This window comes from Lissotriton vulgaris, chromosome 5 (assembly GCF_964263255.1).
Source record: "Lissotriton vulgaris chromosome 5, aLisVul1.2, whole genome shotgun sequence".
NCBI classification, from domain to species: Eukaryota; Metazoa; Chordata; class Amphibia; order Caudata; family Salamandridae; genus Lissotriton; species Lissotriton vulgaris.
This window is the reverse complement of record NC_141693.1, coordinates 983624788-983637073: the sequence shown is the minus strand read 5'-3', so window position 1 is coordinate 983637073 and position 12286 is coordinate 983624788. Positions and strand designations below refer to the sequence as shown.

Genomic DNA, 12286 nt, shown 5'->3' with positions numbered 1-12286 from the left:
CACCAGAAAGAGTTTTACCAAAGTCCTTCCTTTGTGCACCTTTATCATTATTTAAAGAACAACAACAACAAAATATGACAATAAATTTGTCTGGGTAGATTAAGGTAAACTGTTACATAATGTTGTCAGCAGACAATGAGTGGTGAGTAGTCGTACCTGTTAATTCTCTCAAGTGACTCCGTTATTAAAAGCATTCATTTTCCATTCTCCTAGGAAGACTGCCCCCACCTTTGCTGAAACGACTGAGTCTATCAACTGCAAAACTGAACAGTCTGGCAATTGGACTTCGTCAGATAGCATCTTCCTCAAAGGACAGTGTGGGACGTGTCATTCGAAGAACACAAATTGCTCAAGAGTTGGAACTGGAGCAAGTAACTGTTCCCATTGGAGTGTTACTGGTTATCTTTGAGTCCCGCCCGGACTGTCTTCCACAGGTACAATGCTAGATAAGTTTGACTGTTCTGAACACAGATCTTTGATTTAATATATGTCTAGCACCCATCCCTAAAGGTTTCACAACCAAAACGAAGCTTCTATAATTTTGTGACTTTGTAGTACTTTTTGGTATTTTACACTTCTGAGCTTAATTCCTTTCCTATTGTAATCCCTGGGTACCTCAGGATTGGGTAAGTACCAACTCCACCCTGTTCTATCGTCTGTGCAATTATACAGGAGCACTTGTTGTGTTGGTTAAACCAGGTTTAATCAATCAAAGCAAGGACATTTGAGTACAGTACAGTGGAGCTTCGCTCCAGGGATTGAAACCCCCAGCGTTGGTTACAGACCTCTCCTTCCAACCGTCCTCTGCACGAATGCTGGTCCCGGCATTCACCAACAGAGGGCACTGTGCTAAGCAGTGGCCGACAATGCCACTTGAGTGTTGTTGGTGGATGTCCACCGTACTGCCAAACTCGTCCTCCGCATTAGTGTCTGTCCTGACACTTTCCAACGGAGGGCAACAAATAAGCAACTCTAAGGTGCTCGGGTCCGGCTTGGTTTCCTCGAGCTGGGGCTTGTTGTAAATATCAAAGTAAAGTAGAAAAGCCCAGCACACTCGATAACCCTTGAGCGGGGACAGAGACAAGTAGCGCAACGATGCGCAAGTTCACCGCGCTCGATAACCCTCGAGCGGGGACTGTGGCAATCTGTACAACAACGCACAAGTTCAGCTCACTTGATAATCCTCAAGCTGGCGCAGTTGCTGCCGAGAATGGCGGCGCTCTGATCTAGCTTGATAATACCCTCGAGCGGGGACTGCGGCTTTGAACTACTGGTCCCAACAAAGTTCTACGGAACTCTCTCCAATGAGAGGGCTTTCGCGTCCCCCGCTTCCCTAGCTGTGGAAACGAGAAGTAGGTCCAAGGATCAAGGTCTCACCTTGTCTGCAGCACTGGCTCCGGGCTCTGATACCACGAACACGGAATATCCGACGCCGTCCTCGGCGTTCGGTGTCCGTTATATGCCGGCTCGTCTGCCGGCGCGTACTGCGCATGCTCCACGCGCTGCCCTCTGGGGGTTGTAGTTCTGGTACCGGAATGGCAGCGCTGCCACTCCGTTCCGTGTATTAACACCTATTCAGTGTCTTGCAAGTTCTTGTACATTCATGACACAAATAGAGCACATGTACTTTGCATGTACATATTGGGCTGCTTCCCTCCCTGCACCTGATCAACATCCTATAGGAAACCGCGACCGTCTAAATATCCCTCTGTAAACATTCCGCAGCAAGAACAGTTGAGGTATCCTACCACACCCCTGCCATACAACCTACTTCTTCTCAGACGCCAAGCCCTTAATGAACACTAGATGACGTTGCCCTCCGGTACATCTCCACCTATTGTCATCTGCAGCCGGCTATTGTACCTTGCGTAATAACTCTCCTTGATTTGGCTAAAAAGTAATCTCTATATGCCCTCCAGTTTCATGTTTAGTTTTCAGTTTTTTTGATGTTCTTGTTCTGCTCACTCTCTTCACTAACACTTTGCTTAGCCCAAACAGGCTGAAGGGTCTGCAGTTGTGTACATCTGATGTTGTCATAGCACATTTATGTCGGCAATAATGCATAGGAAACTAAATGGTGCTGAAACACTGGATATTTGGATATAAATTGTATATTATGTTTTCCTCGCACTATTTGATATTGACAATGTTATGGTAATGTGAAGAAGCTTTTGAAAGTCCTTACTTGATGAAAAACTTCAAAAGATGTTTCAAAATCTACTCCAAGGTCATCCTAAAACAGTGTGGCTGACATATACAACTGAAAGTAATGACCTAATGGATAATTGAAACAAGAGAATGCTACTGTTTGAACTGTACTTTGCTTCACCCCCTTTCTCAAGCCTGTTCATAGTGACAAGGCAGTGATAAGCATTTGAATACTTGTGGAGAGGTTGCTTGTGTGAAGCATAGAAATGTGTGCAGAAGACTTGCAATGTAGTCACTCAAGTACTTATTTGTTTTTAAAAAAACATTTAAGCAGGATTTTCAGTCACTGTCTCTTCTTCTTAATTCATAACTTGATGAATATCTCCAGGATACTTGGAACAACCATGGCATAATACATTCTAGAATAAAGAACATTGAATTATATGATGAGATGACCCAAGTGGACAATGACAGTTGAGATCTACTGCTGGACTGACTGGTGGTACCTTCTTCTGCCTATGTTCTTGGGAAGATAATACATCCATCTTCACTCTCTGTCAGTATCTCATTTCATAGTGGCAACGAGATCTGGTACTGCGCTCAACATTCCATTGTGTTCAAGAAACTACAGGTGGGACAACTCGAGAACAAGGACGTTAAAAAAAATTAGGAACATTTATTTTTGGAAGAACACTAGACATCTTACAAACTCCTCACACTTTGTTTTGAGCCTCGGAAGAGGTTGACAACCCTTGTTTAAGCAGTAAAGAAAATACTTACCACAGAAGTGTCGGGACCCACGTCTGCGGTACAAAAGGGGGTGATGATGGACCGAGCATCTGAATCAATCAAACACTCCAGTTCAGACATGGCTATATGCAAATCCAGTGGCAAAGTGAGCAAGGGACTCCCGTCTGAGCATACCCTGCCACACTTATGGCGGCCAAAAGCGGTATAAAAGGGGGTGGTGATGGACGGAGCATCTGAATCAATCAAACACTCATACCCAGTCAAAAGATCTGGGTTTAATCCATCACCGTTCTTTAGCCCACTCTGCCACCCCAGTTCAGACATGGCTATATGCACGTCTGGGCATACCCTTCCCACATAGGGTGAACAGCAAAACAGACAAGATGATGGACCGAATGTTGCACAGGTTCAAGACTGATTTGCATATGGCCATGTCTGAACTGGGGTGGCTTGGTGAGCAAAATAACAATGGACTCAGATCTGTGACTGGGGGTGAATGTTTTGCCATTGTGCAAAATTCCATCCATCATCTTGTGTGTTTTGCTGTTCACCCTATGTGGGAAGGGTATGCCCAGACATGGGCCCCGTGGTCACTAAGCCACTGGAGTCAAGTTCTCCTGGCTGAAGACGGCTGATGGCCAGAAACTGGTCCTATAATGCTTGATTCCGGTCCAGGGAAGACATGGCTTGGCAGTTCGGGCTGGACTGTTCCCATGAGGCACAGGGTCAAGACTGATTTGCATATGGCCATGTCTGAACTGGGGTGGCTTGGTGAGCAAAATAACGATGGATTAAACCCAGATCTGTGACTGGGGGTGAAGGTTTTGCCATTGTGCAACATTCCATCCATCATCTTGTGTGTTTTGCCTAGCAACATAGTGTCATAGTGCACACAAAGACATGGTTGCATTATGACCACAAAAGGCTATCATTCCTTTGTGGGGTTGAAAGATCGTGGGCAGAGGGAGAGCCTGACATTCAGGCTTTCACAGGGTCCTGGTCCTCATCAGAAAAGAGATGCATTAAAAGGCAGAGCCAACTCGTTACAAAGGAGTGTGTGTAAACAGAGAACAAGAATACAAATTCCTTTTTCATATCTTTCACAGCTGACTGCTAGGACTGAGCGAGAACCTGGCATGACACAACTGCAGGTACCTGGAATAAGGAAGGAAGGTACTGTGTAAAGACTTTATTTGCGCATCATACCGGAAGGTATGCCAATGCATTTCGGGGCTTGCAAGCACCTTTGGTGACCAAGGTGCGTGTGAGCACTGAAACCCGTTGGTGTTAATGTCTGTGCCGTAGCAGGTTAATAAAAGAATTTAGCTGCACCGAAGTGCCGTGGATTCTTTTTTGATGATAAAGAGCCATTATATATATATATATATATATATATATATATATATATATATATATATATATATATATATATATATATATATATATATATATATATATCCAACAAAGAGCTGCACCATAATTGAGGCACCACACACGTGCATGTTGAATACCGTTTATTTTCAGCAAGTTGCAGGGAAAACGGGCTTACTCTCCACAGCAAAAAAACGAACCAAACATGTTTCGGGCTCCCATAGACCTTGCTCACTGGTATAGCGAGGAAAAGCAGCAGCAAAGTCTAATGTCGCACTAGCGGCTTTTGGAGTGATAGTCCCGCCCATTGGGCGTGCCTAACGTGGCATCATGGTAGCTGTAGTTTTGCATTTACTGGTATAGTACATTGTCACTGTTTTTCCAAAGTTATCCTATAGTAGGTAGCTGTGACTGGCAAGATCGAGTCCCTGCTAGTAAATCCTACAAAAATTGGTCCCGCCGTTCCATCGGACGCTTCAGGCTTAAAAGCATCTAGGAGCTGCTCGTCCGCAGCGGGGTTCCCTCGCGACCTGGTACATGGCCGCTATAAATCCAACAAAGAGCTGCACCATAATTGAGGCACCACACACGTGCGTGTTGAATACCGTTTATTTTCAGCAAGTTGCAGGGAAAACGGGCTTACTCTCCACAGCAAAAAAACTAACCAAACATGTTTCGGGCTCCCATAGCCCTTGCTCACTGGTATAGCGAGGAAAAGCAGCAGCAAAGTCTAATGTCGCACTCGCGGCTTTTGGAGTGATAGTCCCGCCCATTGGGCGTGCCTAACGTGGCATCATGGTAGCTGTAGTTTTGCATTTACTGGTATAGTACATTGTCACTGTTTTTCCAAAGTTATCCTATAGTAGGTAGCTGTGACTGGCAAGATCGAGTCCCTGCTAGTAAATCTTGAAAAAAATTGGTCACGCCGTTCCATCGGACACTTCAGGCTTAAAAGCGTCTAGGAGCTGCTCGTCCGCAGCGGGGTTCCCTCGCGACCTGGTACACGGCCGCTATAAATCCAACAAAGAGCTGCACCATAATTGGGGCACCACACACGTGCGTGTTGAATACCATTTATTTTCAGCAAGTTGCAGGGAAAACGGGCTTACTCTCCACAGCAAAAAAACAAACCAAACATGTTTCGGACTCCCATAGCCCATGCTCACTGGTATAGCGAGGAAAAGCAGCAGCAAAGTCTAATGTCGCACTCGCGGCTTTTGGAGTGATAGTCCCGCCGGACTCGATCTTGCCAGTCACAGCTACCTACTATAGGATAACTTTGGAAAAACAGTGACAATGTACTATACCTGTAAATGCAAAACTACAGCTACCATGATGCCACGTTAGGCACGCCCAATGGGCGGGACTATCACTCCAAAAGCCGCGAGTTTGGTTCGTTTATTTGCTGTGGAGAGTAAGCCCGTTTTCCCTGCAACTTGCTGAAAATAAACGGTATTCAACACGCACGTGTGTGGTGCCTCAATTATGGTGCAGCTCTTTATTGGATATATATATATATCGATCGCACTCCTCCGTGCTTTTCAGGATTTGCCCCATAGACTGACTCAATTTTCGTTCAAAAACGTTTTATTGTTCCTCACTCATCGCCGTCCGCGTTTCGGCCTGCTTGAGCCTTTATCACGTGACAAGGGCAAGATGCATTTGTGCATTATTTAAAGTCACAGTGCCCCCTTTAAACCTAGTCACATGCTGCATAGCTTAATGAACCTGGAAAACAGACTGATAATGTTTTTGCTTCACGTTTTTTTATGTGCTTTAAACCCCACATCAATCTGGATCATATGAAGCACCGAAATACATGTTCTAAATAATATTACATGTTCGTAAAATACGAGTTTATACCTATATTGGTAAATCGCATTGGTTGACTGTGCCATACATAAATGATTTACCTAGCAATAGAATAACGGGTTGAATCCCTATTATTGTTTGCAGTCTCCCTAGGTTCCATAAATAAATTCAGCAACAATGACAATAAAAACCCTAAATGCTAAAGTTAAGTGAATTAAAGTGCTATATGTGTGTGCAAAATTGGCAAAAGTTTGTGCTTACAGTACAACGATTAGTTTATCTCCTTTTCTTGAACTCATTATATGGAGGGTTGTTTCTACTTGTTTGTACCTCTATTTCATCTTTAAATAATTGCGGTGTTTTCATAGACAATGCCTACTATTGGTAAAGTTCTCTTTGTATATCGACCACCCCTCCAGCTGTCTAAGATACATGGTATATCTCTGGCATATTCACATTGTTTACTGTCCAGTATCTGGAGATTATGTGCAAATTGGCTATAAATATGACACCTTTTATAAATGCATCATTCACAGTATAAATAAATATTTGCATACATAAATAGTTTAAATAGATTCAATAAATATGTCCCTCGTTCCTGATAAAAGAACTAGATTTGATAAAATTCTAGTGGGAAATCTAAAAAACTAACAGTATTTCAATTGTGCCATATATTTGTAATCTCCTATATTTATGTGTTTTCCCTTAAAGACACATTATTATTGCTGAAAAGTTCAAAAAAGTTATTTATCAAAAACTGGTGGGATAAAAGACATAAAAAAGTTGTCACCGTTAAAATGTTTTGGCTAAAAAGATATTTCCGTAAAAGTCCTACCACCACCTTTCCAGTGTTTATGTGAGACGTGTATGTAAGTCCTCCATGGCACTAAGCCCCTCTGTATATTATGAGTCTAACTGTAGAATGTAGCGTGTTTCTAGTTCTAAGTTTGTTCTCTCAATCGCCACCTCTTCCACTGGGGGGGATTGCGTCTATCACATAATACTTCAGGTGCAGATTATTTGATTCATGAGCCTCTCTGAAGTGACGTGCCACCGGGTAGGTGTTGTCTTGGTTTGTAATTGCTCTTAAGTGTTGCTACACCCGTTTGTGGACTGGTAATTTGGTGCTGCCTACGTACTAACGGCCACATGGGCACAACAGGACATAGACAGCGAACTCAGTTTTACATGTTAATAGTTTGGATATTTTACATGGTTTCTCACTAAAGGGTGTATAGTATGTGCTTTGATTTATTCCGTGTAAACACGCCTTACAGGTTTTACACCTGAAAAAACCTTTGCTGGCTTTGATCCAACTGTTATTGTCTACCACCTATGCACTAGTTTTCACTAAGATATCCCTCATAGAGGGAGCCTTGCTGTAGGTGATGGACACCCTCTGCGGTAACAGGGGTCCAATCACCGGATCACTGAGTACCAGCGGCCAATTTTGCTGGATGATCTTGCCTAGTGACTTGTGTTGCTTGCGATATTTCATTATCAGTCTGAAATCTTCCCTCTCTGGATTGGTCGGATTGGTCTGATTGGTCTCTGTTCTTATCTCTTGATTTTCTCCTTAAGTACATTGTTTCTACTTCGTTGCATCGATTTCGTGATAACTTTCTCTATTATATTGGCTGAATAGCCCCTCTGTATGAAGCATCGTTTGCTGTTAAGTTGCGCTACCCTCAAATCTTCACTATTGCTGCAAATGTGGCGCAAGCGTAGCATTTCCCCATAAGGGATGCTGTTTATTAAATGTTTGGGGTGCGAACTACTCGCGTGCAAAGTGGAGTTTCCAGCTATTTTCTTTCTAGAGAGACTGGTTTCGATCCTATTGTTGTTGATATATATCTGTTTATCTAAGAATTCATTACATGTTTTGCTAATTGTTGCAATGAATTGTAGATTGACATTGTTCAAATTGATTTCATCAACAACTCTGTTTGCTTCGTCGACTGTTCCTTGCCATACCACAAACAGGTAATCAATATAACGTAACCACATCTTAACATTTGTTTGCTTATAATGACTGTGTTCTTCCACGAGGACCAGTTCCTCAATCCTGCCCATATGAACGCAGGCAGAACTTGGTGAGAAACTGGCCCCCATGGCAACACCCCTGGTTTGTTGATACAGCTGACTTCTGAACATGAAGAAATTGTTGAATAAACAAAATCTAATCATCTAAATTAACATGACATTATGTTCCTTGAATTCCCTTGATCTTTTCATTAGGTAATGTTCAACAGCTGCCAAGCCATCCGTGTGTTCAATGCTCGTGTATAATGCCGTCACGTCTATGCAATTAAAAGAAAATCATCCTGCCAATTACATCTGGAAATTTTTCTTAAAAAGTCACTTGTGTCTTTGACATAAGATGGTAAATCTTGTACAAAGCCTTGCAGATAAACATCAATATATTTGGTTGCGTGTTCCACTAGTCCATCCCTTCCACTGATGATAGGTCTTCCAGGTGGATTTATGGGATTTTTGTGACGTTGGGGATAAAATACATAGTAGGGGTGGTTGGTTTGTCATTCTTCATGTATTTATATTCATCTGTGCTGATTAAATTTGCACATTTCCATTCAGAAAGTTTCTTGTAGAATTCCTGTTGGAGCGGACATAACAAGATCGATCATTCAATTGGTGAAAGACTTCTTTGTTGTAATCCGCCAGGGGCCAAATCACAATGTTTCCGCCATTATCACTCTTGTGAATTACAATGTTGTTATTCTTTTGCAATTTGGTGACCAAGTTTCTATATTGTTGATTGCTTTTATTCCAATGTTTCGTTTTTTGTTGCACAGATTTGTGCAAATTTTTCACTTGTGCAGTCACAGCCTCATTGAAAATATCGATAGCATCCCGGATCACAATGGGGTTGATCGAGGATTTTGGTCTAAATGGGCTATATTCTCTCTGTCATATTTTCAAACTGTTCATCGCGTATCAGGGTTAGGTTGCTTGATATATGCTCAACCGCATTTTTGTCATATAATTCTTGCATTATTTGAAAACATGGTTCATCTGGTTGTGATAACGCTCCCGACCCACTTGATGTCATTGTTGTGTCTAGTATCTTTTCGGTGGTTATTTTGCTGACTATGAAATATTTTTTTTATTTTAATTTGCGTACGCCTTTATAGAGATCTATTCTTGTTGTAGCATAGTCAAAATCAGTCTGTGGGGCATAAGATAGCCCCAGTTTTAAGATGTTTTCTTCCTGTGCTGTCAAATACATTTTTGCAAGATTGACCATGGTGTTGTAGTTGTCATCCAGTTCTATGACTTGTTTTTCCAATATCCCCTTCCTCTTTTTCTGGGTTGTTCTCCTTGCACTTGCCTTACGCCGTTGCCTCCTTTTGAAATTTAGGCTTCTGGATTCCTGGGCAGTCTTGGTCGTAGTGTTAAGCGGCGCTCTTTGCATAAAAAAGTTTGTCACCTGGCGAGGGTATCGTTTTTTGGCCCACCCCCGCTACACTGCGCATTTCGGATTCCGATTCACTCTCCGCAGAGCTGATTTCTGATTATGACATGATAGGTGGCTGTTCTTGCTGGTATTCTTGTGGACCCCCTCCCCCCCTGAAACTTGGTTTTTCTGATGGAGTCATAGCGTTTGGCAAAGGTGAATATCTGCCCTAAGTCATAATCACTTTTGTCTCTCTGGAATTTATATGCCTTTTTTGCTTTAATTTTATCCTCTGGGGGCATGGCTTGCACGGCGATGTGAGCGGACGTGCTTTGACGGGGCTCCCGCTGTCGACGGCCTGTATAAGCCATTAAAGCGGAGTCAGGGGCCTTGAACTCACCCCCGGAGCTTTTTGAGGGCGTTGCAGGATTGGGAGCAGGGACTTGCCCGGCGACCCTGACGGGAGACGGCTGGAGTGCGGTGTTCGACAGCGCCGGCTGGAGGTCTGAAAGCGGCGACCCGCCATTTTGGAGGCTCCGGCCCTGCGGACTCCGCTCCTGGCGATCGGAAGGAGAGCGCAAGGGGGTGAGCGTGGTCTGTGGGCTCCTGGGGTGTCCTTGCTGGCGTACCTTGACTGGTGGGCACCTGTGGGCACACCTCTGACCCCGGTGAGCAGCTGGCGGGCGAAGGAGGTGGACCCTGACGCGGATCGGGAGAAGAGGACCCGCCATCTTGTCGTGCCTGGAGGGCTGTCCCGAAGGTCCGGGTGCCTGGACCTGGTTGCTGCGGGTGCTGTCTTTGCCTCGGCACTGTGGCGTGGAGTGGAAGTGCCCTGCAGGTAGATCCCGTGTGGCACGCATTAAGCAGCGCAGGCGGAGGTGTGGTGCCGAGAGATGTCTGAACCGCCGCGACCCGCCATCTTGGGCCGCGGGAGCGGTTCGTGTGCGACGCAGGACTCCGGATCCCTCGGGGCGCTGCAGGGCAGGTGCGTGGCGCCATTCGGGAGTTGCTGCACGGACCACTGGCAGACTGCGACGGATCGTGCCCCGGATGAAGACGGCCCTCGACGTGCTGCAAGGTGGTGCCTGGCTGGTGTGAACGGAGACGAGCCTCCCGCTGGGCCTGTGCTGGCCTGACATTGTTGGCTGCTGTGGGCGAGGGTTGTTCTCTCGGAGACTCTCTGACGGCGGGCGCGGCTCTGGGGCATCCAGGTGAGCAGTGTTGTCCCGGCGAGTGTGGCAGAAGATGACGGCGCAGCCCGCCATCTTCAGTCTGACTGTGGTGGCTATCTGGAGAGGCCTGGCGCCCTGAACAGTGGAATTGTGGGCGGAGTGGGTGTAAACTGCCTTCCACCCTTCATCGGGTCCCTGGTTGTTGCAAGCCCTAGACTGTGGGGTGTTTTGAGTGTGGTGGGGGCGTGCTGCGGCGGTATGGTTTCGCCCCTCTCTAGAGGCACCGAACGTGACTCCCTGCGACTGAGTGGCGTGGACCCTACTCTGGGTGCTTGATGCAATCTTTCTTGCCTGGAACAGTGGGAGAGAGTCGGTGGGGGTGAGGCTCTGGACTGTGAGGCGGCCGGCTGATCATCTCCCTAGGCCCGGCTGCTGGAGGGTGGACTCCTCGCTAACCTGATCTTTGCATTGCGGGCGGAGGGGCTCCTGCTTGGGCGTAGGGTGAAGATCTTTGGCAGTGGGTAGGTGCCCTTGTTCCCTTCCCGGACTTGCCCACAGTGGGCTGGCCTCCTCCCCAAGTCAGTGCGGGATTTGTCTTGTGTTGCCTGCTCTGAGGAGAACTCTGTGATGACGCGTTCCAATAAAGGAAGCAAGGCCGACCCGGCCGCGGCCCCCAAGGACAATAAGGTCATGGCCATGTGGGGCAAAGCGGGGGCGCCAGCTGCTGGAGAGGGCCCATCCCGGGTTGCAGGAGATTCCCCGCCGGTCACCCAGGCGTTCATGTCTACCTTCATGGTTGAACTGAAAGCAGAGATAGGTTCCCTGAGGTCCGAGGTGCACAACTGTGTGAAAGAGCTCCGGAAGGAGGTGACGGACCTTGGAGATCGAGTGGATGGGCTAGAACGAAAAAGGGATACACGCACGGAGGATCAGGAGTACCTATGTCAGTGCCTGGCAGCCCTGGAAGAGCAGAACATCGCGCTCCAAGTGAAGCAGAAGGACTTGGAGAATAGAAGCCGACGCAATAATCTCCGCATCCGGGCATTCCGTTGGGAGAAGGGGAGGACATCATGGGCTACGTGGCGCAGCTTCTGCACGAGGTCTGGGGGGACGAGAACGTCTCACCCCCGACTTTGGATCGAGCGCACTGGGTGGCTGGCCCTGTGGGGAGACCGGGGCTTTTGCCGGACATCCTGGCCATGGTCCATTTCTTCACCGAAAAGGAGGCAATCTGGAAGAATGCACGCGACAACCCGGACCTGAGATATACCGATCACAAGATTCAAATCTTTCAGGACTTGGCGCCCAACACCCTAAAGCGGAGACGTGCATTCCGCCCTGTGACCGAAAAGCTGCGCAGTATGGGCATTGCATATCAGTGGGGCCACCCGTTCGCGCTTATATTTCAATAGGAGTCAAAGCGCAGAATTATACGATCCTATACGGAGGCGGCGCAGCTCCTCCACCTGTCAGCGACCCCTCTGCCGAGCCAGTCTCAGCCCAATAGACAGAAGAGGACACCGGCTGGACCCGATTAGACCACAGTGCATCGGCATCGTCGTGCCTCCCCAGCGGTGGAGGTCTCACCCACTCAGGCCAAACAAGACATAATAGCCCA

At 46.5% G+C, this 12286-nt stretch overlaps 1 protein-coding gene across 2 annotated transcripts in view; it reads left to right on the top strand.

The window, feature by feature from the left end:
- ALDH18A1 (aldehyde dehydrogenase 18 family member A1) overlaps positions 1 to 12286 on the top strand; it is a 508980-nt gene that overhangs the window by 406389 nt on the left and 90305 nt on the right. For both annotated transcript variants that reach the window (XM_086922580.1, XM_086922579.1), the window contains exon 12: positions 214 to 434. In XM_086922580.1, the coding sequence (XP_086778706.1) occupies positions 214 to 434 (221 nt within the window). The remainder of the gene's footprint in view (positions 1 to 213; positions 435 to 12286) is intronic.